This window comes from Rhinopithecus roxellana, chromosome 11 (genome assembly GCF_007565055.1).
Source record: "Rhinopithecus roxellana isolate Shanxi Qingling chromosome 11, ASM756505v1, whole genome shotgun sequence".
NCBI lineage: Eukaryota > Metazoa > Chordata > Mammalia > Primates > Cercopithecidae > Rhinopithecus > Rhinopithecus roxellana.
In genome coordinates, this window is record NC_044559.1 from 87,930,115 (window position 1) to 87,951,720 (window position 21,606).

The 21,606-nt window shown below is 43.5% G+C and overlaps 1 protein-coding gene across 2 annotated transcripts in view; it reads right to left on the reverse strand.

The window, feature by feature from the left end:
• Positions 1 to 300: 300 nt before the first annotated feature.
• Positions 301 to 21,606, reverse strand: part of UPF2 (UPF2 regulator of nonsense mediated mRNA decay) — a 132,205-nt gene continuing 110,899 nt past the window's right edge. For both annotated transcript variants that reach the window (XM_010366573.2, XM_010366572.2), the window contains exons 20-22: positions 12,633 to 12,774; positions 10,863 to 10,983; positions 301 to 1,584 (exon numbers count right to left, since the gene is read on the reverse strand). In XM_010366573.2, coding sequence (XP_010364875.1) covers positions 1,575 to 1,584; positions 10,863 to 10,983; positions 12,633 to 12,774 — 273 coding nt within the window. In that variant the 3' untranslated portion in view covers positions 301 to 1,574. The remainder of the gene's footprint in view (positions 1,585 to 10,862; positions 10,984 to 12,632; positions 12,775 to 21,606) is intronic.

The following is a 21,606-nucleotide window of genomic DNA, read 5'->3' on the forward strand; positions in this document are numbered from 1 at the left end:
CACAAACGCTGCCCCAGGCTGAACCATGCTGTACCATTTCCCATCTCCACCAGTATTCAGCCTATTCTAAAAATATGCATTCTATTGGTCTGCGTAGGCTACTTTTTTTTTCATTGGCCCCAAAGGTACATTAACTCCGGTAGCTAAGAAAAGTCATGCAGAGATGGAATCCTTAAGGTGAACACAACACTCATCGTCTGAGAATGTATTTTTAAAGCACAAAGATGACACTGGGAGATACCAATTTACCCGTTCAATAGGTTTCCAAAACCCAAACCAAATCAAACACCACACCAAATCTAAATTACAACACTTTATTGCAGCATCGGCAAAGGTCAGATTTCTGAAGCTGGTGACGATTGGGCAGCATTTCCATGTGAAATGTTACAACTTTACAAGTTTTGTTTCTTATTTAAATCTACATGCAGAAACTGAAACATGGTAAAAGAAAAAATGCAAAATAGCTAGAAAAAAAGATGTAATCAAGTTGTAGCATACAAATGTGCTCTTCAACTAAATGTACTATGCCTACTGGAAAGCAAACGAAAGACAACTATCCTAAGAAATTAACAGATTGTCAGAAACAGACTAAGAACCCTCATTTCTATTGAGTGGGGGAGAACAAAATGAAACAGAACAAAAACAAAAGCAAAATAAAAGCTCTACTTGTTTCCATACTTTGTTTAGAGACAGAGGCTGTAAACCCATGAAGGTCAACAAAATATTCTCATCCACTCCTTGTTGTCCTTCGTTCGATTTCTGTGACATGCTGACTGGCATGTTTTGTTTTCAATGATACTTACAATGGGCTCAACTAGATCCCTGTTCTTGGGCTGGTATCACTTTTCTAAGCCATCTGAATTAATGCTCTCTGTATACTAAAATAGTCTTCACATTTTTCTTTTACCCTAATAGGCAATTTTATATCACTGACCCTGATGGATAAAACGGATTTTTCTCCCTCATCCCTTGTTCCTCTTGAAACAAATCCCTAAACACAAGCCTTCCTGGTGGATTATCTGGTATTTGGATATCTTTCATCATTTTGTTGTCCTGCATGTAAGTTTTACTAGAAGATTTTCCTGCTTGCTCTATACTTTTCTACTGTAGTCCTGGAGCCCCCAAATGTATCTTCTTCCAACATGGGATGTTCAATTCAGAGACACTGAAACCCAAATCAAGTTTAAAGCTCAAGTTCATTTCCCCCACACCATTACCATCACAACCCGTTTCTTCTCTGGCTCAATCATCTCCTTCACGCTCTCCCTGGTGTAACTGCTCAGTAGTCAAGTGAACCATCTCATTTCTTGACTGCCATTCTCAAGAGAAGATTAACCCTCGCGAGATTCCCATTACAAAAGGCCTTTTCCGCCTTGTCTGGAAGCGTCGGCTTGTTCCGGTGTTGGCAGAGGCTGGTGTTTCTGCCTCCTGGCCCCAGCCTGTCCCAGGTTTAGATTCACAACTCTCTAGACCGACCTGCTGAGATGTGTCCACTGCTCTCATTCAATTGCTGGAGGACTCCACTATCCACAACATCAGATACAGGACCTAATGAAATGACATGTGCTGCTGGATCAACGTCTCCTAAAGGAACAAACAGGGTCACATCAGAGAGCTTACTGCCGCAGGGCAAACTCCAGCAAGATGGTGTCTGCAACATTACCCACCACCACCAAGTAACTTCCCCAAGTTACAGTTGGCCCTGGCATCTGCGGGTTCCACATCCATGGATCAAAAATATAGGGGGAAAAAAACCCAAACAATAAAAAATAACAGTACAACAATAAAAAAAAAATTAAAAACAATAAAGTGTATCAACTATCTCCATAGCATCTACACTTTATTAGGTATTACAAGTAATCTAGAGACGATTTAAAGTACACAGGAGGATGTGCATACCTTATACATAAATGCTACATCATTTTTTACCAGGGACTTGAGTGTCTGTGCATTTTGGTGTCTGAGGGAGTCCAAGAAGAAACTCCCTGTGGATACCGAGGACAACTGTAGTGCTTTTTTGAGAGCATCCATGCTCTCTACTGAACTACGACTTAACTAGAGCCATTGGAGCAATGACTGGAGGGGTGGCTCCTGTTCTCCTCTACAACTAATTCCTAAGATGCTAAGAATTCACGGTTTGTGTTACGGTTCAGTTGTGCATCCCCAAAATTCACATGTTGACACTGAACTGCAGGACCTCAGAATGTGACCATATCTGGAAACAAGGTTGCTGTAGATGTAATTACTTAAGATAAGGCCATAGTGGAGCAGGGTGGAGCCCTAATCCCATATGACTACATCTCTATAAAAGGGAAATTTGTACACAGACACACAGGGGGAAAAGGCCACGTGAAGACGAAGGCGGAGACCAGGGTGCTGTATGACAAGGTATGGAAGCCAAAGATTGCCAGCACCCCCAGCAGCTAGAAGGCAGGCCTGGAGCAGCCTTCCTCCAGGTGTCAGAAGGAACCAGCCCGCTGACTCCCTGACCTCAGGTTTCCTGCTGGCAGCCTCCCGAGCTAGGAGACAACAGACTTCTGTCGTTTAAGCCACTAGGGCTGTAATACTTTGTTACGGCAGCCCAAGCAGATGAACAGTTTGTTTTTCACAGAGCAAGCTATCTTAGCAAGACACTTTCAAAGCGTTAAGAGGCAAATATGGAAAAGTATATCCTCAGCTGGATAAGATTCGTAACTTTTCCAGAAATGAACTGATGGAAAAACACAAGTATTCCCTGAAAGAATGACAGAGAAGATTCAAGCATCTCTCCCGAAGTCAAGAAAAGGCAGCTATCTAACCTAGAATACTTCAAATAAATGCAGTAAATGACAGGAAAAAAATGTGCAAAATCCTTGCTAAGTAAGGTATAGTTATAGCATAAGGTGTCATTTGACTGGTTTACAGGCAAACAATCATGAGTGACTCAAAAATCTATCAGCTCAAAAAGTGTTTATTAATACAATATACACTTTGGATTAAGCAATTCTACAAGGGACTCTATTTTATAACAAAACTATCACTAATTTAACCTTACATAAATATATAAAAAAAAATTCTGATGAAAAAATGCGGACTCTACTTAAGATAGGTTTACAAGAGTTCAAGACCAGCCTGGGCAACATAGTGAGACCTCGACTCCAATAAAAATAAAAAAAATTAGTCATTTGTGGTGGTGTGTGCCTGTAGTCCCAGATGTCGAGAGGCTGAGGCAGCACTGCTTGAGCCCAGGAGGTCAAGACTACAGTGAGCTGTGATCACGCCACTGTACTTCAGCCTGGGTGACAGAGCAAGAAGACCCTGTCTCAAAAACAAAATAAAACAGACAAAAAAATCATTTTGAAAAAAATGGGTTTAAAAGTCAGATAGCATACTCCCATGCCACTAAGTGTAGGCCACACACCAGCAGCTTTGACATCACTGGAGAGCTTGTTTAAAAGTAACCACAGCTTGTACTCACTTCAGCAGCACGTATATTAAAAATTGTAGCACTACAGAGAAGATTAGCGGGGCCCTGCACAAGGACGACATGCAGGCGGGGTGCAGTGGCTGAGGCCTGTAATCCCAGCACTTCGGGAGGCTGATATAGGCAGATCACTTGAGGTCAGGAGTTTGAGACCAGCCTGGTTAAATGGTGGGAACTCATCTCTGCTAAAAATACAAAAATTTGACCGGATGCGGTGGCTCACGCCTGTAATCCCAGCACTTTGGGAGGCTGAGGCAGGTGGATCATGAGCTCGGGAGTTCAAAACCAGCCTGGTCAAGACGGTGAGACAGCCTGGTCAAGACGGTGAGACCCCCGTCTCTACTAAAAATACAAAAATTAGCTGGGCGTGGTGGCAGGTGCCTGTAATCCCAGTTACTCAGGAGGCTGAGGCAGAGAATTGCTTGAACCTGGGAGGTGGAGGTTGCAGTGAGCCGAGATCACGCCACTGCACTCTGACAGAGCAAGACTCTGTCTCAAAAAAAAAAAAAAAAAAAAAAATTAGCTGGGCATGGTGGCACATGCCTGTAATCTCAGCTACTTGGGAGGCTGAAGCACAAGAATTGCTTGAACTCAGGAGGCAGAGGCTGCAGTGAGCTGAGATCCCGGCATTGCAATCCAGCCTGGGTGACGGAACGAGACTCTGTCTCAAAATACAAACAAACAAAAAGAATGACATGCAAATTCGTGAAGCATTCCATAATAATAAAAAAAGTAATAATAATAAAAAGAAACTAATCAGAATTTGCTTTTCAGTAAGAGTCTAGAGAGTTAATATGTACTTTAAAGTTTGAGACGCACTGAAATAACCCATATGAATTCGTAGCATGTAAGCCATATTGAGTATTAATATTTGCCAAAAATGTTACTGCTGCTGTTTCAACTCATTGTAAGCAAATGCCTCTTATTTGTTAAAGGGCTGAAATTTTAATTTATATCCTTATTTCAAGTATCTCCTGGTTAGAAAATATACAAATACAAGCGGCCGGGCGCGGTGGCTCAAGCCTGTAATCCCAGCACTTTGGGAGGCAGAGATGGGCGGATCACGAGGTCAGGAGATCGAGACCATCCTTGCTAACACGGTGAAACCCCGTCTCTACTAAAAATACAAAAAACTAGCCGGGCGCGGTGGCGGGCACCTGTAGTCTCAGCTACTCGGAGGCTGAGGCGGGAGAATGGCGGGAACCCGGGAGGCGGAGCTTGCAGTGAGCCGAAATCGTGTCACTGCACTCCAGCCTGGGCGACAGAGCGAGACTCCGTCTCAAAAAAAAAAAAAGAAAATATACAAATACAAATTAAAATCTGGGAGTCTATCAAAAGCTACAGTAAAAAAAAAGTTTATGCCAGGTGTGGTGGCTGACGCCTGTAATCCCAGCACTTTGGGAGGCCCAGGTGGGCGGATCACCTGAGGTCAGGAGTTCGAGTCCATCCTGGCCAACATGGTGAAACCTCATCTCTACTGAAAATACAAAAATTAGCCAAGAGTGGTGGACCGCATGCCTGTAATCCCAGCCACTAGGTAGGTTAACAGGAGAATCACTTGAACCCAGGAGGTGGACGCTGCACTGAGCTGAGATTGCACCACTGCACTCTAGCCTGGAACAGAGCAAGATGCTGTCTCAAAAAACAAAAACAAAAACAAAAAAACTTAAACTACTTTTTATTTTGAGACAGGGTCTAGCTCTGTCACCCAAGCTGGAGTGCAGTGGTGTGATCTGGCAGTCTCTGCCTCCTGGGCTCAAGTGATCCTTACACCCCGACCTCCCAAAGTGCTGAGATTATAGGCGTGAACCACTGTGCCTGGACCTAAACTACTTTATAACCAGTTTCCAAATAAATTTCCCTTTATCTGCCATATAACATTACTAATATTAATAACTCATTTTTTTTTTTAATGGAGTTTCGCTCTCATTGCCCAGGCTGGAAAACAATGGCGCAATCTTGGCTCACTGCAACCTCGCCTCCCAGGTTTGAGTGATTCTCCTGCCTTAGACTCCTGACTAGCTGGGATTATAGGCAACTGCCATCACGACCAGCTAATTACTCTATTTTTAGTAGAGATGAGGTTTCACCATGTTTGTCAGGCTGGTCTTGAACTCCTGACCCCAGGTGATCCACCTGCCTCGGCCTCCCAAAGCGCTGGGATTACAGGTATGAGCCATCACACCCAGCCTTAAAATGTAACTTTTAGGCCAGGTGCGGTGGCTCATGCCTGTAATCTCAGCGCTTTGGGAGGCCAAGGCAGGCAGATCATGAGGTCAGGAGATCGATACCATCCTGGCTAACACGGTGAAACCCCATCTCTACTGAAAATACAAAAAATAAGCCGGGCGTGGCAGCAGGTGCCTGTGGTCCCAGCTACTCGGGAGGCTGAAGCAGGCGAATGGCGTGAACCCGGGGGGCGGAGCTTGCAGTGAGCTGAGATCGCGCCACTGCAGTCCAGCCTGGGCGACAGAGCGAGACTCCGTTTCAAAAAAAAAAAAGACAAGTAAATTTTAAAAACAGCAAAGAACATCTGGTCCTCTAAAGGGTAAAATCTCATGTTTCCATGTTTGCCTGTTCATCTGCCGTGTTTACTGCCCCTGTACTTTAGGAGCACTGACTATAAAAATCCCATTCATCATACTTTACAGAGTGCCATTCTTAAGAGTGGACGAGTTTTCTTAAGGTGCTATCTGAAGAAGAGATTTTAAAACAGGTTGAGCGGCTAGCTCAAGAGCTGGGACTCTTAAAAAAAAGAAAAACAGCGGGAAGAGGTAGGGAGCAGAACTGGAGTGAGAATGTTTTTTTTTTTTTTTTTTTGAGACGGAGTCTCGCTCTGTCGCCCGGGCTGGAGTGCAGTGGCCGGATCTCAGCTCACTGCAAGCTCCGCCTCCCGGGTTCCTGCCATTCTCCTGCCTCAGCCTCCCCAGTAGGTGGGACTACAGGCGCCCGCCACCTCGCCCGGCTAGTTTTTCGTATTTTTTAGTAGAGACGGGGTTTCACCGTATTAGCCAGGATGGTCTCGATCTCCTGACCTCGTGATCCGCCCGCCTCGGCCTCCCAAAGTGCTGGAATTACAGGCTTGAGCCCCCGCGCCCGGCCTGGAGAATGTTTATTAAATGACTAAACACAGACTGCGAAAAGTTCCTTTGTCCATTCACCAAATATTTACTGAGCATCTACTAGGTGCCAGGCACCAAGAGCTACGAAGGAGACAGAATGGAAACAACACGAGACTTAGTCCCTGCCCTTATCGCCTATAATCTCATGGGGAGTAGAGACAAGCTAAGCGGCACTTAAGGAGGATGAGGTCTGCAGAAATACCATAAGTCGTGGCAGCAGATCCGCACTGACCTATGTCAGACTTGAGAACACCAAGGCAGGACCGGAAGGAGCAGGAGTTCTCCAGGGGAAAAGCTGGAGGCTGTTCCACACAGAGGAGGCAGAAAGAACACAGAACTAAAGGTCAGCAAGGCTGGAGCAGGGGAAAGAACAGCAGGAGATGAAGCCAGTCATGTATGTTCACCTGCATCATGGGGTGTTGGGAACCAAGTTGAGGAGTTTAGACTTTTATCCTACAAGCCACGAGGAGCCATTGGAGGATTTTAAGCAGAAGGGCACACACGGATATCAAATTTGTATTTGAGAAAGAACACTGGGTCTGTAGGGAGAGAATGAGTAGGAAAGGGCTGAAGGGTTGAGAAGAGACAGAGGCTGATAAGGAGGCTGAGGCAGCAACAGCAACCTAGGCAAGAGGCGATGGTGGCTTGACCCAGGGTCTTGGCTATGGGCAGAGAATAGAACAGGCAAGAGTGAGGTCAGAATTTGGGAGCAGTATGCAGAGGATGTGCTAATGAACTAGATCTGGAGATTGAGGGAGGAGGAGCTGTCAATAACACGACTTCCTCTTCTTTTGTGGACAAGGGGGCAGACGACGCCTCCTCTCCCTGCACTGGAGACCCTGCGGGAGAGGGGCCTGGGGCAGGGGCACGGAGTCTTCCATCTCTGAGTCATAAGTGGGTGGAAAGTCAGAAATGAAAACGTGAGATCTGGGCTGGAGACCTGGACAGCAGCCAGGCCACTGGGAGGGATGACACCTCCTTTGAGAGTGCAGAAGAAGAAGAGGGCCCAGGCCCAGCCCAAAGAACACAGACATCCCTGGGCAGGGCAAGCGCAGAAACGAGGCGGCGTCAGCAGCAGGAGCCGCAATGGTCAGGGGGAAGGGAAAACCCAGAAGCCAGCAGATTCACAGACGCCAAGGAAGGGTCTGCTGGGAGAACAAGGAGGGCCCACAATGCAAAGTGCTGCTGAGATGAGGCCAAGAGATGGCAGGTGGGGATGCCGGTGAAGGCAGAAGCTGCCTTGACCTAGGGACTGGAAGGTGACAGGAGTCAATAATGAACCTTTCTTTTCTAGCATGGTCACTGGGGTGGGCAGTGCCTCCCACTGCCAGCTGTGAACTGGCAGCGGTAAGCCACCCAAGTGGGAGCAAAGAAGAAGGGGCAAGTGTAGCCAATTCTTCCAAGAGGAACTGGAGGGAGGAAGGGAAAATAGAAAGTGAAGGAACTCTGCAAAGTGACTAACACTGGTAGCCAGGTAATAAAGGCTTACCTCTGTTCACAAGCATGTCGATGACAGCACACATATGCTTACATATCTCCTGCCTGGTCCTTAACAGACTCTCACCCAAGGTTTTTGAAACAGACAAATGAAGAGGGTGGAATTATCTTTCAAGTACTTGTACTTGGCTTCCCTACTAGACCATAACCTTGCAGGTAAAGACTGTCTTGTACTCCATCCACCACAGTGCAGTCCTGGATGAGCGTACACTGAGGGAGGGAGGCAAATCCTACTGGATGCCCTTCATGTCACCCAACTCCATAGTGAGTCTATATGAATTACTAAGACACTATACTTGCAATACATGAATTGTGCTATTCAGAGATGTTAGGCTGCAATATGAACAGGTAAAAGATGATGGAAAACATCAAGATATTATGTTGGTGCAAAAGTAATGGCAGTGTTTGCCGTTACTTTTATTGGCAAAAACCGCATTACTTTTTACCAACCGAAATACAAATATTCAATAGTTTTGGTCTCTGATGATGAGACAGGAGGGAATTTATGTTATCAAGAACACTGTGGCATATATTTAAAGCTACTCTAAGAAAATGCAAAAGCAGGAAATGAACATTTTTCATTTCCTGTTAGCCTAGCTAGTTTCTACATTTTAGCAGTAATAAAACAGGCTTAATTAAAGGACTTTAATAAAATTTGGATAATTAAAAATAACCTAATGTCTTATTATGCCTAATTAGATGGGTTTACACATCATATCCAACTTGGATTTAAAAAAAAAAATTATACTCAACGGATGCTAAAGAACAGATCTCCAAACTGCCTTGACAAGCCAATTTTCTTTTTTTCTTTTTATTATTATTATACTTTAAGTTCTAGGGTCCATGTGCATAACGTGCAGGTTTGTTACATATGTATACTTGTGCCATGTTGGTGTGCTGCACCCATCAACTCGTCAGCACCCATCAACTCGTCATTTACATCAGGTATAACTCCCAGTGCAATCCCTCCCCTCGACAAGCCAATTTTCTACATTACAATTTGATTAGCGTTATCTGAGCAAATAGTTCAAAGAAAAATACCACCAGAACACACGAATATGTTCAGTGATGTTCAGTGAGTAACAGACACAAGCTCTGATGACTACATTTTTCCCCACGCTACCCTCCTGAATCATGATCTAATTCTGCCATCCCCAGCACACTCTCCGTCTACACCTGCTCCCCTGCTCCCAACAACAACGTGCCATCTTGGGCTGTTGTAGAGCCTCGGTGTTTACACTAATCCCCTAAGTGAGATCAGTAAGGGCAGCAGAAGCCACTGTCACTTTAACTTAACCACAATACAACATTAATTGAGGTGGGTGGAGCACCTCAGGTCAGGAGTTTGAGACCAGCCTGGCCAACATGGTGAAACCTCATCTCTACTAAAAATTCAAAAATTATCTGGGCGTGGTGGCAGGCACCTGTAATCCCAACTCCTTGGTAGGCTGAGGCAGGAGAATCACTTGAACCCGGGAGGTGGAGGTTGCAGTGAGCCAGGATCTCACCACTGCACTCCAGCCTCAGTGACAGAGTGAGACTCGGTCTCAAAAAAAAAAAAAAAAAAAAAAAAAAAAGAGAAAGAAAAGAACAAAATTAGTTGATGATATGGGTCTTTAGATCATATCCCATAGAAACTTTACCCTTAAAAAACATAAAAGAGGTCTTATTAGGGAACATCTTCACTTTTAAATTCTTTATAGAGTTTTAAATTATCTCACATTAAACAATTTAAGTGGAACTGGTAAGAATTCCATCAGGAAATTTTATCATTTAAAAAAAACAGGCTGGGTGTGGTGGCTCACGCCTGTAATCCCAGCACTTTGGGAGACCGAGGCAGGCGATCATCTGAGCTCAGGAGTTTGAGACTAGTCTGGCCAACATGGTGAAACCCTGTCTCTACTAAAAATACAAAAATTAGCCAGATGCAGTGCTGTGTCCTGTTGTCCCAGCTACTCAGGAGGTTGGGGCTGGAGAATCACTTGAACCCAGGAGGCAGAGGTTGCAGTGAGCCCAGATCACACCACTGCACTCCAGTCTGGGCGACAGAGCAAGATTCTGTCTCAATAAATAAATAAATAAGAGCTTAGGAACAAACTACCTGCATGGTTAAAAGTCCAGAAAATAGATTTTTAGTTTTTGTAAACATTGATATTAATTAACCCTGACCTGAGAAATTCTAACGCAAAGCCTATGATGTCTCTCTCTTGCTCATCTATAACAACTCCTTCCTATTAAAGCAAAAGAAGAAAAAAGAAGTCCACTCAGACAGGGCAAAAGCCAAGATCTAGCTGAAACCAATGTCTTTGTAAGAACAGCCACATGGGCAGATGGCTTGAGCTTAGGAGGTCAAGACCAGCCTGCACAACATGGCGAGAATCTGTCTGTACAAAAGACAAAAAAATTAGCCAGTTGTGGTGGTGCATGCCTATAGTCCCAGCTACTTGGGAGGCTGAGGTGGGAGGATCACTTGAGCCCAGGAGGGTGAGGCTGTAGTGAGTTGTAATTGTGTCACTGTACTTCAGCCTGGGCAACAGAGCAAGACCTTGTCTCAAAAAATAATTAAAAACAAAAAAACAAAACAAAACAAAAAAAACAAAACAGAACAGCCATAACTACAGTATAGAGCAGGTTTTTCCCCTCAAGTATCTACACTTCAAAGATTTTTCTATTTTGCTAATAATCAAGCCTTAGCCAAAATATAATCCAGAATTCTCTAATTTATTCTTAAGGACATGATGAAAAACAAACAGCTAAGGAAGAAGTAATGACTGCTTTACCTCCCACCAGTCTTAAAGATTAGATCTGCATTAGGTGCTCCCTTCGGATGTTGGTAGCGAGGCCGCCTCTCACGATTGGTGTTTGCTGGAGCTGGGCGTTGTGCAAGAGACTGCAACATTTCTGTAATTAGGAGCAAAAAAGAAAATGCTGTTAACTCTTAGAAATGTACTCCTCCTACAGAGTGAATGAAATGTTGGGGAGATTAAGTTTATTAGTCCTGTCAGGGAGCTGACTAAAGAAAAATAGCCATTATACAGACTAAAATGATTAAGAAGTTTTGAAAGAGCATTATCAAGAGATGAGACTCTTTTAATACTCAATGTTCCCTTTACTGTGAATTTGGCCACCACATAGCTATCTTATGAAGCAGTAAAAAAGGTCTAAGAGGCAGTGCATTGCAATAGCTAAGAGCATCGTGTGTAGAGCAAGACTACTGGTTAATATCCCACCTCTGTCACTTTCTAGCTGTGGGACTTTAGGTTCAATTTCCCTCAATGTAAAATGAAGATAACAACACTTATCTCAAAGAATTGTTATGAGGATTATACACTTTGAAAAAGTACATAAAACAGTGTCTGGCCAAAGAATAAGCACTCAGTGTTAGCTATTATCATTAAGAATGTTGGAGCCGGGTATGGCGGTTCACGTCTGTAACCCTACCACTTTGGGATGCAGGGGCGCGAGGACTGCTTGAGCCCAGGAGTTCAAAATGAGTTTGGGCAACATAGCAAGATCCCCTCTCTACAAAAAGTTAAAAATTAGCCAGGTATGGTGGCACATGTCTGTAATCTTAGCTACGTGGGGGGCTGAGGCAGAGGCAGGAGGATCACTCGAACCCAGGAGTTTGAGGCTGCAGTGATTGCACCACTGCACTCCATCCAGCCTGGGTGACAAATGAAGGCTCTTAAAACAAACAAAAGCACTGTTGGGTATCAACTGGGAGAGAACATTCTACAGTGAGATTAAAAGATTAGAAACCACAAACACTGATTCACACATACTCTCCTGCACAAACAGCGGTTTGTTCAGCACAGTGCTGTAGAAACAACTGTTACGGCTGTAAAATCTGCATACCACAGGAACACCAAAATGCTATCTTATGAAGTCTCCATGGACTCGATATGTAAGGTTCCAATTAACCAAAAAATGCTGGGTGTGTATGCATAAAACGAGAATCCTAATTTGAGTATTTCCTCAAATCTGAAGGAATACAGGTTCCTCAAGACCAGGACTCCCAACAGACAAAAGGAGATAAATACAGTCGTGTGCTGTGTGACCATGTTCCAGTCAATGACAGACACCTATACAATGGTGGTCCCATCAGTTCATAATGGCTACACCATACAGCCTCGGTGTGTAGTAGGCTACACCATCTAGGTTTGTCAAGTACACTCTATGATGTTAGCACAATGATGAAATTGCCTAATGCCACATTTTTTAGCATGTATCCCTGTCATTAAGCAATGCACACTATTTGTTAAATGAACCTGCACACAACTGGCTGGCAATGTGAAGCAATTAAAAATTGATTATCATCTTGCTCGTAAACATAGCTAGCAGTTTATAGTCTAATTTAATTAGAGCAAAATATGGTAAAAATTACACTTGTTATTTTACAAATAAGTGAAAAAAATTAACACAGTGGGATACAAAATGAATTTCTCAGCATAAATATGGACAAATATGACATGAAAAGGTGAGACAAAATAACAATTTTGATATTCAAAAGGCAAAAAAATTTTCCACTTCTCTTATAGATGATTTTATACCTTGATAATCCTCTTGTTCTTGCCGTTCATTGATATCTAGTGTGAGCTTTTTCATTCTCATCCTCTCTTCTTGTTCTGCCTGTTGCTGGTTCCAGTGATTTGCAGCAAGTTGAGAGGACATGGGTACATTAAGGATCTTAAACTGGGAGAAAATAACAAAGGAGTCACAAATAGTTTGAGAACATTGAGAGAAAGAAAAAACAGACTTCAAATAAAATAGGAAGTAGAGGCCGGGCGTGGAGGCTCACGCCTGTAATCCCACCACATTGGAGGCCTGGGTGGGTGGATCATGAGGTCAAGAGAATGAGACCATCCTGGCCAACATGGTGAAACCCTGTCTCTAACAAAAATACAAAACTTAGCCGGGCATGGTGGCACATGCTTACAGTCCCAGTTACCCGGGAGGTAGAGGCGGGAGAACTGCTTGAAGCTGGGAGGCGGAGGTGAGCTAAGGTCGCACCACTGCACTCCAGCCTAGCGACAGAGTGAGACTCTGTCTCAAAAAAAAAAAGAAAAAAAGAAAAAACAGATACCAGTATTACTTTAATACAGTCACAACCTATTAGGGCTGGATAAGGGAAAAACCAAGTCCAACCTCCATAAAACAACAGATGTTCTGCTTTCTGCACCCTGTGGAGAAGCACGCATCTAGCAACCAGGGACAACCTTTCAACCAGTAACCTCGGAGTGTCTGGGTAACTGTCAGAAAGGTGTTTACACAGAACAGATCTAGTCCATCTTCAGCAATACTCGCCGTTCATACGTCTGAAGACACCTGTGATGAGGAGAGAGTGAAGCCCCTGACCTAGTGAGATGAGTTCTCTGTTATGGAGGAAAGTGAGTCCTTATCTAGAAATGTTTTTGTTTTCAGCAGGATGTTCCTGGTTTAAGATTGCTCTTATTAAACAAACCAAGACAGGATCTATCAACTTATGGGCCATGGCTCCCTGGAAAATGTTAAGTAAGCTATGTCAGCATCTAAGCATAAGATGGAGATGTTTCATAACCTAAATTCCCCATCTCCTGTCTGATAACCTGCATACCTCACTTAAGAGACCTCATCAGTGACTCTAAACCAAAGGCACATATGATGTGGAATGGAAGGATTTGGGGAGCTGTGCCCATGTCCCAGGCTTCTCTCAGCTTAACCTGTGCCTTCAGAATACTGGCATCCTTGAAATTATCATTAAAGCTGAACACTGCACAGGAGCTCTGATTCACTGGAGTCTGATTTGACAGTCTGATTCTATTATCTCCAACGTCTTCTCTTGGTATTCTCTCTTAGGATGCGCTCTAGTCAGCCAATGTTTTTCTTAAAATGTAACACCCAGAGACAAGCCTGGCCAGCATGGCAAAACCCCGTCTCTACCAAAAATACAAAAATTAGCCAGGCATGGTGGCAGGCGCTTAAAATCCCAGCTACTCAGGAGGCTGAGGCAGGAGAATCGCTTGAACCCAGGAGGCAGAGGTTGCAGTGAGCCGCATTGCGCCACTGCACTCCAGCCTGGGAGATAGAGCGAAAACTCCAACTCAAAAAAAAAAAAAAAAAAAAAAAAGGAACACCCAGAATGCCAAACACACTAGGACAGATACACTAAGGTGCAACGAAGTGCAGGTGAGAGACTATCTACAAGCCCAACTATACTTCATATTTAAGACAGAAGATAAATATCTCACATATAAAAATGAAAAAAATATTAAGGTAGTCCACTTAACTACCAGCCTGGTAAACCTTACCCATTCCCCCAATGACCTCAGCTTGAGAATCTGCTCTTAGTGATCTAGTATTGACTACTTACAATTATCATCTCCTTTTCAAAAAGCTCAAAACATTTTTAATTTTTTTGAGACAGGGTCTTGCTTTGTCATCCGAGCTGGAGTGCAGTGGTGCAATCATGGCTCACTGCAGCCACCACCTCCTGTGCTCAAGCAATCCTCCACCTTGGCCTCTCGAGTAGCTGGGACTACAGGTGTGCACCACCATGCCTAGCTAATTTTCATTTTTTGGAGGACCTGGGTCTCACTATGTTGCCCTGGCTTCAAAACTTTTTTTTTCAAAGCAACTTTATTGGGGTGTACCTGACATACAATCAGTTGCACATACTTAAAACGTAATTTGATGAGTTCTGCTATATGTGCTCACTTCAGAAAACCTCCCCGCAATCAAGACAATGAGCACATCCATCACCTTCAAACTTCGTAAGCAAGGAAACCATCCCCAGGCAACCACCAATCTGCTCTCTGTCACTACTGTTTAGTCTGCATTTTATTTTAAGAAATGAAGTCTTGCAGACTAGAGTACAGTGGTGTGACCATAGCTCACTGCAGCATCAGAACTCCTGAGCACAAGTGATCCTCCCACCTCAGCCTCCCAAGTAGCTATGATTACAGGCACACACCACCATGCCTGGCTAATTCTTCTTCTTTTTTTTTTTTGAGACAGAGTCTTGCTGTGTTGCCCAGGCCGGAGTGCAGTGGCACAATTTCGGCTCATTGAAATCTCTGCCTCCCAGGCTCAAGTGATTCTCCTGCCTTAGCCTCCCGAGTAGCTGGGATTACAGGTGCCCGCCACCTGTTTAGTAGGCAGGCACAAAAGTTTTGTATTTTTAGTAGAGACAGGGTTTCACCACGTTGGTTAGGCTGGTCTGGAACTCCTGACCTCGTGACCTACCTGCCTCGGCCTCCCAAAGTGCTGGGATTACAGACACCAGCCACCGTGCCCGGCATGCCTGGCTAATTCATTTTTTAAAATTTTTAGTAGAGGCAGAGTGGGAGGCTGGGGGGTGGGGAGAGTGGATCTCGTTTTGTTGCCCAGGCTGGTTTCAATTCTCCCGCCTCGGCCTTCCAAAGTGCTGGGATTACAGGTGTGAGCCACCGTGCCCGGCCTGCATTTTCTTTTTCTTTACATTCTAAAGAGACACATCTCACTATGTTGTCTAGGCTGGCCTCGAAGTTCTAGTCTCAAGTGATCCTCCTGCCTCAGCCTCTTGAGTAGCTGGGACTATAGGTGAGTGCCACCATGCCTGGCTAGTCTGTATTTTCTAAATGTTTATGTCTATCAGATTATACAACATGCAGTCTTTTTTTTTTTTTTTTCCGAGACGGAGTTTCACTCTTGTTGCCCAGGTTGGAGTGCAATGGCGCAATCTCGGCCTGCTGTAACCTCTGCCTCCTGGGATCAAGCGATTCTCCTGCCTTGGTCTCCTGAGTAGCTGGGATTACAGGCATGCACCACCACCACACCTGGCTAATTTTGTATTTTTAGTAGAGATGGGGTTTCTCCATGTTGGTCAGGCTGGTCTCGAACTCCCGACCTCAGGTGATCTGCCTGCCTTGGCCTCCCAAAATGTTGGGATTACTGGTGTGAGCCACCGCGCCCGGCCACAACATGCACTCTTTTATTGTCCAGCTTATTTTGCTTGGCATAAAGATTTCGAGAGACATACATGTCATATGCATCAATACTTTGCTCCTTTTTATTGCAGAATTGTATTCCCTTGTATCAATATGCCACATATTCATTCACCTGTTAGGAACATTTTGGCTGTTTCTACTTTTGGGTTATTACACATGCAATTCTACATTCATGTACAAATCTCTGGGTGGATGTTTGTCTTCATCTCTTAACTGAAACATGCTAGGAATGAAATAGCTAGAAATATCTGGTGTGTTTTACTTTTTAAGAAACTGCCAAAGTGGTTATACGTTATACCTTTTTTTTTTTTTTTTTTTTTTTTGAGACGGAGTCTTGCTCTGCCACCCAGGCTGGAGTGCAGTGGCCGGATCTCAGCTCACTGCAAGCTCCGCCTCCTGGGTTCACGCCATTCTCCTGTCTCAGCCTCCCGAGTAGCTGGGACTACAGGCGCCCGCCTCATCGCCCGGCTAGTTTTTTGTATTTTTTAGTAGAGACGGGGTTTCACCGTATTAGCCAGGATGGTCTCGATCTCCTGACCTCATGATCCGCCCGTCTCGGCCTCCCAAAGTGCTGGGATTACAGGCTTGAGCCACCGCGCCCGGCCCCCTTTTTTTTTTTAAGACGGAGTTTTTTTCATTCTTGTTGCTCAGGCTGGAGTGCAATGTGGCACGATCTTGGCTCAATGCAACCTCTGCCTCCTGGATTCAAGCAATTCTCCTGTCTCAGCCTCCCCAGTAGCCGGGATTACAGGTGTGTGCCACCAGGCCCAGCTTATTTTTGTATTTTTAGTAGAGATGGGGTTTCACCATGTTAGCCAGGTTAGTCTTGAACTCCTGACCTCAGGTGATCCACCTGCCTCAGCCTCCCAAAGTGTTGGGATTACGGGTGTGAGCCACCGCGCTCAGCCCCATTTCATATTATGATAGAAGTGTATGAGAGTTCCAGTTCTTTCATATCCCAGGCAAAAAATTGATATGGTCAGTTTTTAATTTTAGCCATTCCCATGAGCATACACTGCTATTTTGTTTGGTTTTAATTTTCATTTTCCTAACAACTAAAACCATCCGTTTTAAAACTCAATCTAGAATTATGCTAAAAGTTGACATCAAGCTTATCAGACTATCTAGTTTTCCGCATGTATATTTTGCTTGCTTTTGAAAAAGGAAATATTGGCCCACTGTGAATCTTTCATTCCATTTAGTAAGATTTTTCTAAGTTTAATGACAACTGCTTTATAATTATGTGTGATTTCAGTCCTAAAGGATATGATTTGTTTATGCCTAACTGGGACTCATTTAAAGTAGATAATCTCTCTCTTTTATTTATTACAACTTTTTTCTTTTTGGGGGGGAGGGGAGAGGGGCAGACTCTCACTGTGTCACCCAGGCTGGAGTGCAGTGATGCCATCTAGGCTCACTGCAGCCTTGACCTCCTGGGTTCAAGCAATCCTCCTGAATAGTAGGGATTACAGGTGCACGCCATCACACCCAACTAATATTTGTATTTTTAGTAGAGACTGGGTTTCACCATGTTGCCCAGGCTTATCTCAAACTCCTGAGCTCAAACGATCCAGCTGCCTTGGCTTCCCAAAGTGTTTTACAGGCATGAGTCAACTGTGCCTGGTCAGATAATCTTTTGTGTGTGTGTGTGTCTGTGGGTATGTGATAGGTATACATATTTATGGGGTATATGAGATATTCTGATACAGACAATGTGTAATAAGACAATCCCTTTTGACATTATTTAATGTTATCCTTTTGGATAATAATCTTTCCTTTTGATATTATAAAAGGGACTGAGAACAGGTTTGTTTTGTCTGTTTTCCGTATCTCTTTGCAAGCACTAGAACTACCCTTCTTTGTTCTTATGGTCTAAAGACAGCCTTCTAAAAAAGCACCTCCTGGGGCCCAGCACTTTGGGAGGCCGAGGTGGGTGGATGACCTGAGGTCAGGAGTTCGAGACCATCCTGGCCAACATGGTGAAACTCCGTCTCTACTAAAACTAAAGTCCCAGCCACCCGGGAGGTTGAGGCAGGAGAATTGCTTGAACCCGGGAGGCGGAGGTTGTAGTGAGCCAAGATTGTGCCACTGCACTCCAGCCTGTGCAAAAGAGCAAGACTCCAACTCAATTAAAAAAAAAGTAGACAGATAATTTCTTAATCATCATGAAACTGGAAGTTGCAACTCTAAGATATTTTTATCTAAACACTCAGAAATAAAACAGTTGGCCACTTCTCCCCCTTTTTAGGTTCCTGACGATAAAATTTGAAATTTCCTTCATAATCCACTAATAATAAGCCTAATGATGATGGCACTAATCACAATAATAAAACAGTACAAAACTATTGTAAAGAAAAGTTCATAATGTGATCAAAGAAGGTGAAAAGATCTTTTTATTTTTTTTTTTGAGACGGAGTCTCACTCTGTCGCCCAGGCTGGAGTGCAGTGGCCTGGATCTCAGCTCACTGCAAGCTCCGCCTCCCAGGTTTACGCCATTCTCCTGTCTCAGCCTCCTGAGTAGCTGGGACTACAGGCGCCCGCCACCTCGCCTGGCTAGTTTTTTGTATTTTTTAGTAGAGACGGGGTTTCACCGTGTTAGCCAGGATGGTCTCGATCTCCTGACCTCGTGATCCGCCCGTCTTGGCCTCCCAAAGTGCTGGGATTGCAGGCTTGAGCCACTGTGCCCGGCCGAAAAGATCTTCTAACGGGAAACAATTATAAATAAAAGATGAACAAAAACACATTTTATGAACTCAGACAAATTTTACAAAAGGCAAAGTTCTCAAGTATTATGTACTTAAAAAGAACATAAAAGAGACAATAATAAATACAGGGAAACGAAGAGATGAATTTACTGATGGCCACCTTTGCCTACTGCCTTTACTGCAGAGCTGCTAAGATACTGTTAACAGAGACACACTACTTTATAGCAAATTAGATGATAAAAATATTGAAGTCACTCAAACTAAATTTCCTGAACATAATAGCAATGAAGGTGATTTAGCTTATATTTTGCAGCTACTCCATGACTGTAGCTAAAATTAAAAAACATAATCTCAAGTTACTATGTCATATAACTATCCATTATTCTAGTCAAAATATAGTAACAAATCATAACTCCTTATGTAAACATTAATTGCAAAAAAGGCTTGTCTGCCAGTATTAAACTATAAAAATGCTTAAACAAAAAAGTTTTTTAAACATTTTATAACATTTATATTACATTAAAACTTGTTTTAGCCAGGCGCGGCGGCTCAAGCCTGTAATCCCAGCACTTTGGGAGGCCGAGACGGGCGGATCACGAGGTCAGGAGATCGAGACCATCTTGGCTAACACAGGGAAACCCCGTCTCTACTAAAAAATACAAAAAACTAGCCGGGCGACGCGGCAGGCGCCTGTAGTCCCAGCTACTCGGGAGGCTGAGGCAGGAGAATGGCGTGAACTCGGGAGGCGGAGCTTGCAGTGAGCTGAGATCCGGCCACTGCACTCCAGCCTGGGCGACAGAGCGAGACTCCGTCTCAAAAAAAAAAAAAAAATTGTTTTAATTTAAATTCATTATTCTAATTCATAAATATTTAAATCTAGAAAGAAATAAATGGCTAAAAGCATTATCTTTTTCTTTCTCTGCAACTACTCACTTCATTGGTGCAATTTTTTTTTCCCCTAATGACCACAACAGAAAGTTATTTCTGAGTACAAATTTGATGCACAAAGAGGTCTTTCACTTTAAAACCAAAGATTCCTATCAGGCAACACATTTCACGTTTGTAGAAAAACCGTGCACCAGAAGGGCCAGCACCCAAAAGCCAAATTAAGGGATAAAAATCAGAACAAAATAGACTTTCTTTTTCAGACCACAACATACCAACGATGTTTCTTCAAATAATGTTCCAAAAACTGAACATTTTCCAAAATTCCAAATAAAGTTTAGAAGCATTGAAAATTTACTTAATAATCAAGTACTCTGAGTTCTCATTTCACGTCTGGTAATATTTTTAAAATTTAATAACAGTATATCCTTAAAAATTAAAAATTAAATATTACATTTTAAGAAACAAGAACTTCAAATTCATTTACATAAAATTACACTAGCCACCCGGTTTATAATCTACCCACTTTGAACCAAAAATATTCCTTCTAAAATATACATAATCTTATTTTGATTTATACAATTTAGAATTTCAGACTGTTGGGGTATACTTATTTTCCAAAGCCCACAAGCTTTTTTTAAGTAGGCTTTGATTATTTTCAATGCCTACATGTTCTATAAGGGCCAGATGGGGTGTAGAGTTGACAAAGGTGATAATGAATATTCATGTACTTCATGAAAGGGAGGAAGAAAAAAACTGATTATTTACTGTTGTGCAATCTGACCTTCAAAAAGAGATATTTCTAAACTCTCTTTTAGTTAACAAAAATCATGGCACTAGAGTGCCAATGGAATAGCATTATCTAGCAGCTGTGCAGGAATAGAGACCAAGGTATATCTAGCTGAAGCTGCCATGTACTCCCCTCCACAATTCAACAGACAGATATGTGCATGTGTGCATGCCTTCCAACTTTACAGCCTAATTACCTTTAGAAACTGTGTGCCAAGAAAAGCTGGTGATGGGGGAATGGAGGAGGAAGCTAAGAGTTTTTAAGGAGAAAGAGAATGAAGGAGATCTAAAACATGATAACTGAAATAGAAAAGTCTAGTTCAGAGAACTAAATAGTCCCTAGAAAAGCAAAAATGCTGGGATTTGTGAATCCTGGTAACAGTGGTGAATCAGCATTTCCAGGTGCTCTGAAGGACAGCAGTCTTAGCAAAGATCTCAGGGCAACACCACATTTAGGGCCTGATTTTTGAAAAAGCTCTCATTTTCCCCACAGATAGAGAATGGAGAGTAAAGGAATGGGGATGTGCCAGAGTCCAACCCTGGTCAAAGGAGGGGAGGGGTGTGGCTCTCCTGAAAGCACCAGGAGGCCTGGCTGGAGCCTGGGCTGAAGGCAAGGCCGGATGATGGCAGTGTCTGAGCAAGATTCAGCAATGCCCTGATCCTGTCAAAGTTAATTCTCAATACATGAGTCATGCCGTGAAGTCTTTGCCAGCCCCACACTCCACAATTCTTCTTATTTTTTTCTTTGAGATGGAGTCTCGTTCTGTCACCCAGGCTGGAGTGCAATGGTGCGATCTTGGCTCACTACAACTTCCACCTCCTGGGTTCAAGTGATTCTCCTGCCTCAGCCTCCTGAGTAGCTGGGATTACAGGTGCCCACAACCACGTCTGGCTAATTTTTGTATTTTCAGTAGAGACAGGGTTTCACTATGTTGGTCAGGCTGGTCTTGAACTCCTGACCTTGTGATTCACCCACCTTGGCATCCCAAAGTGCTGGGATTACAAGTGTGAGCCACCACACCCGGCCACACTCCACAATTCTAATTGGTATATAGGTGGTATCACTGCAGCAAAAAGTAGTATACTGCTCAAGTGTATCACTTGTATGCTGCACAAGTATACTGCACAATTTTGATCTCGGTGTACATGAGAAGTTGCCCAACAAATGCAGGGATATTTAG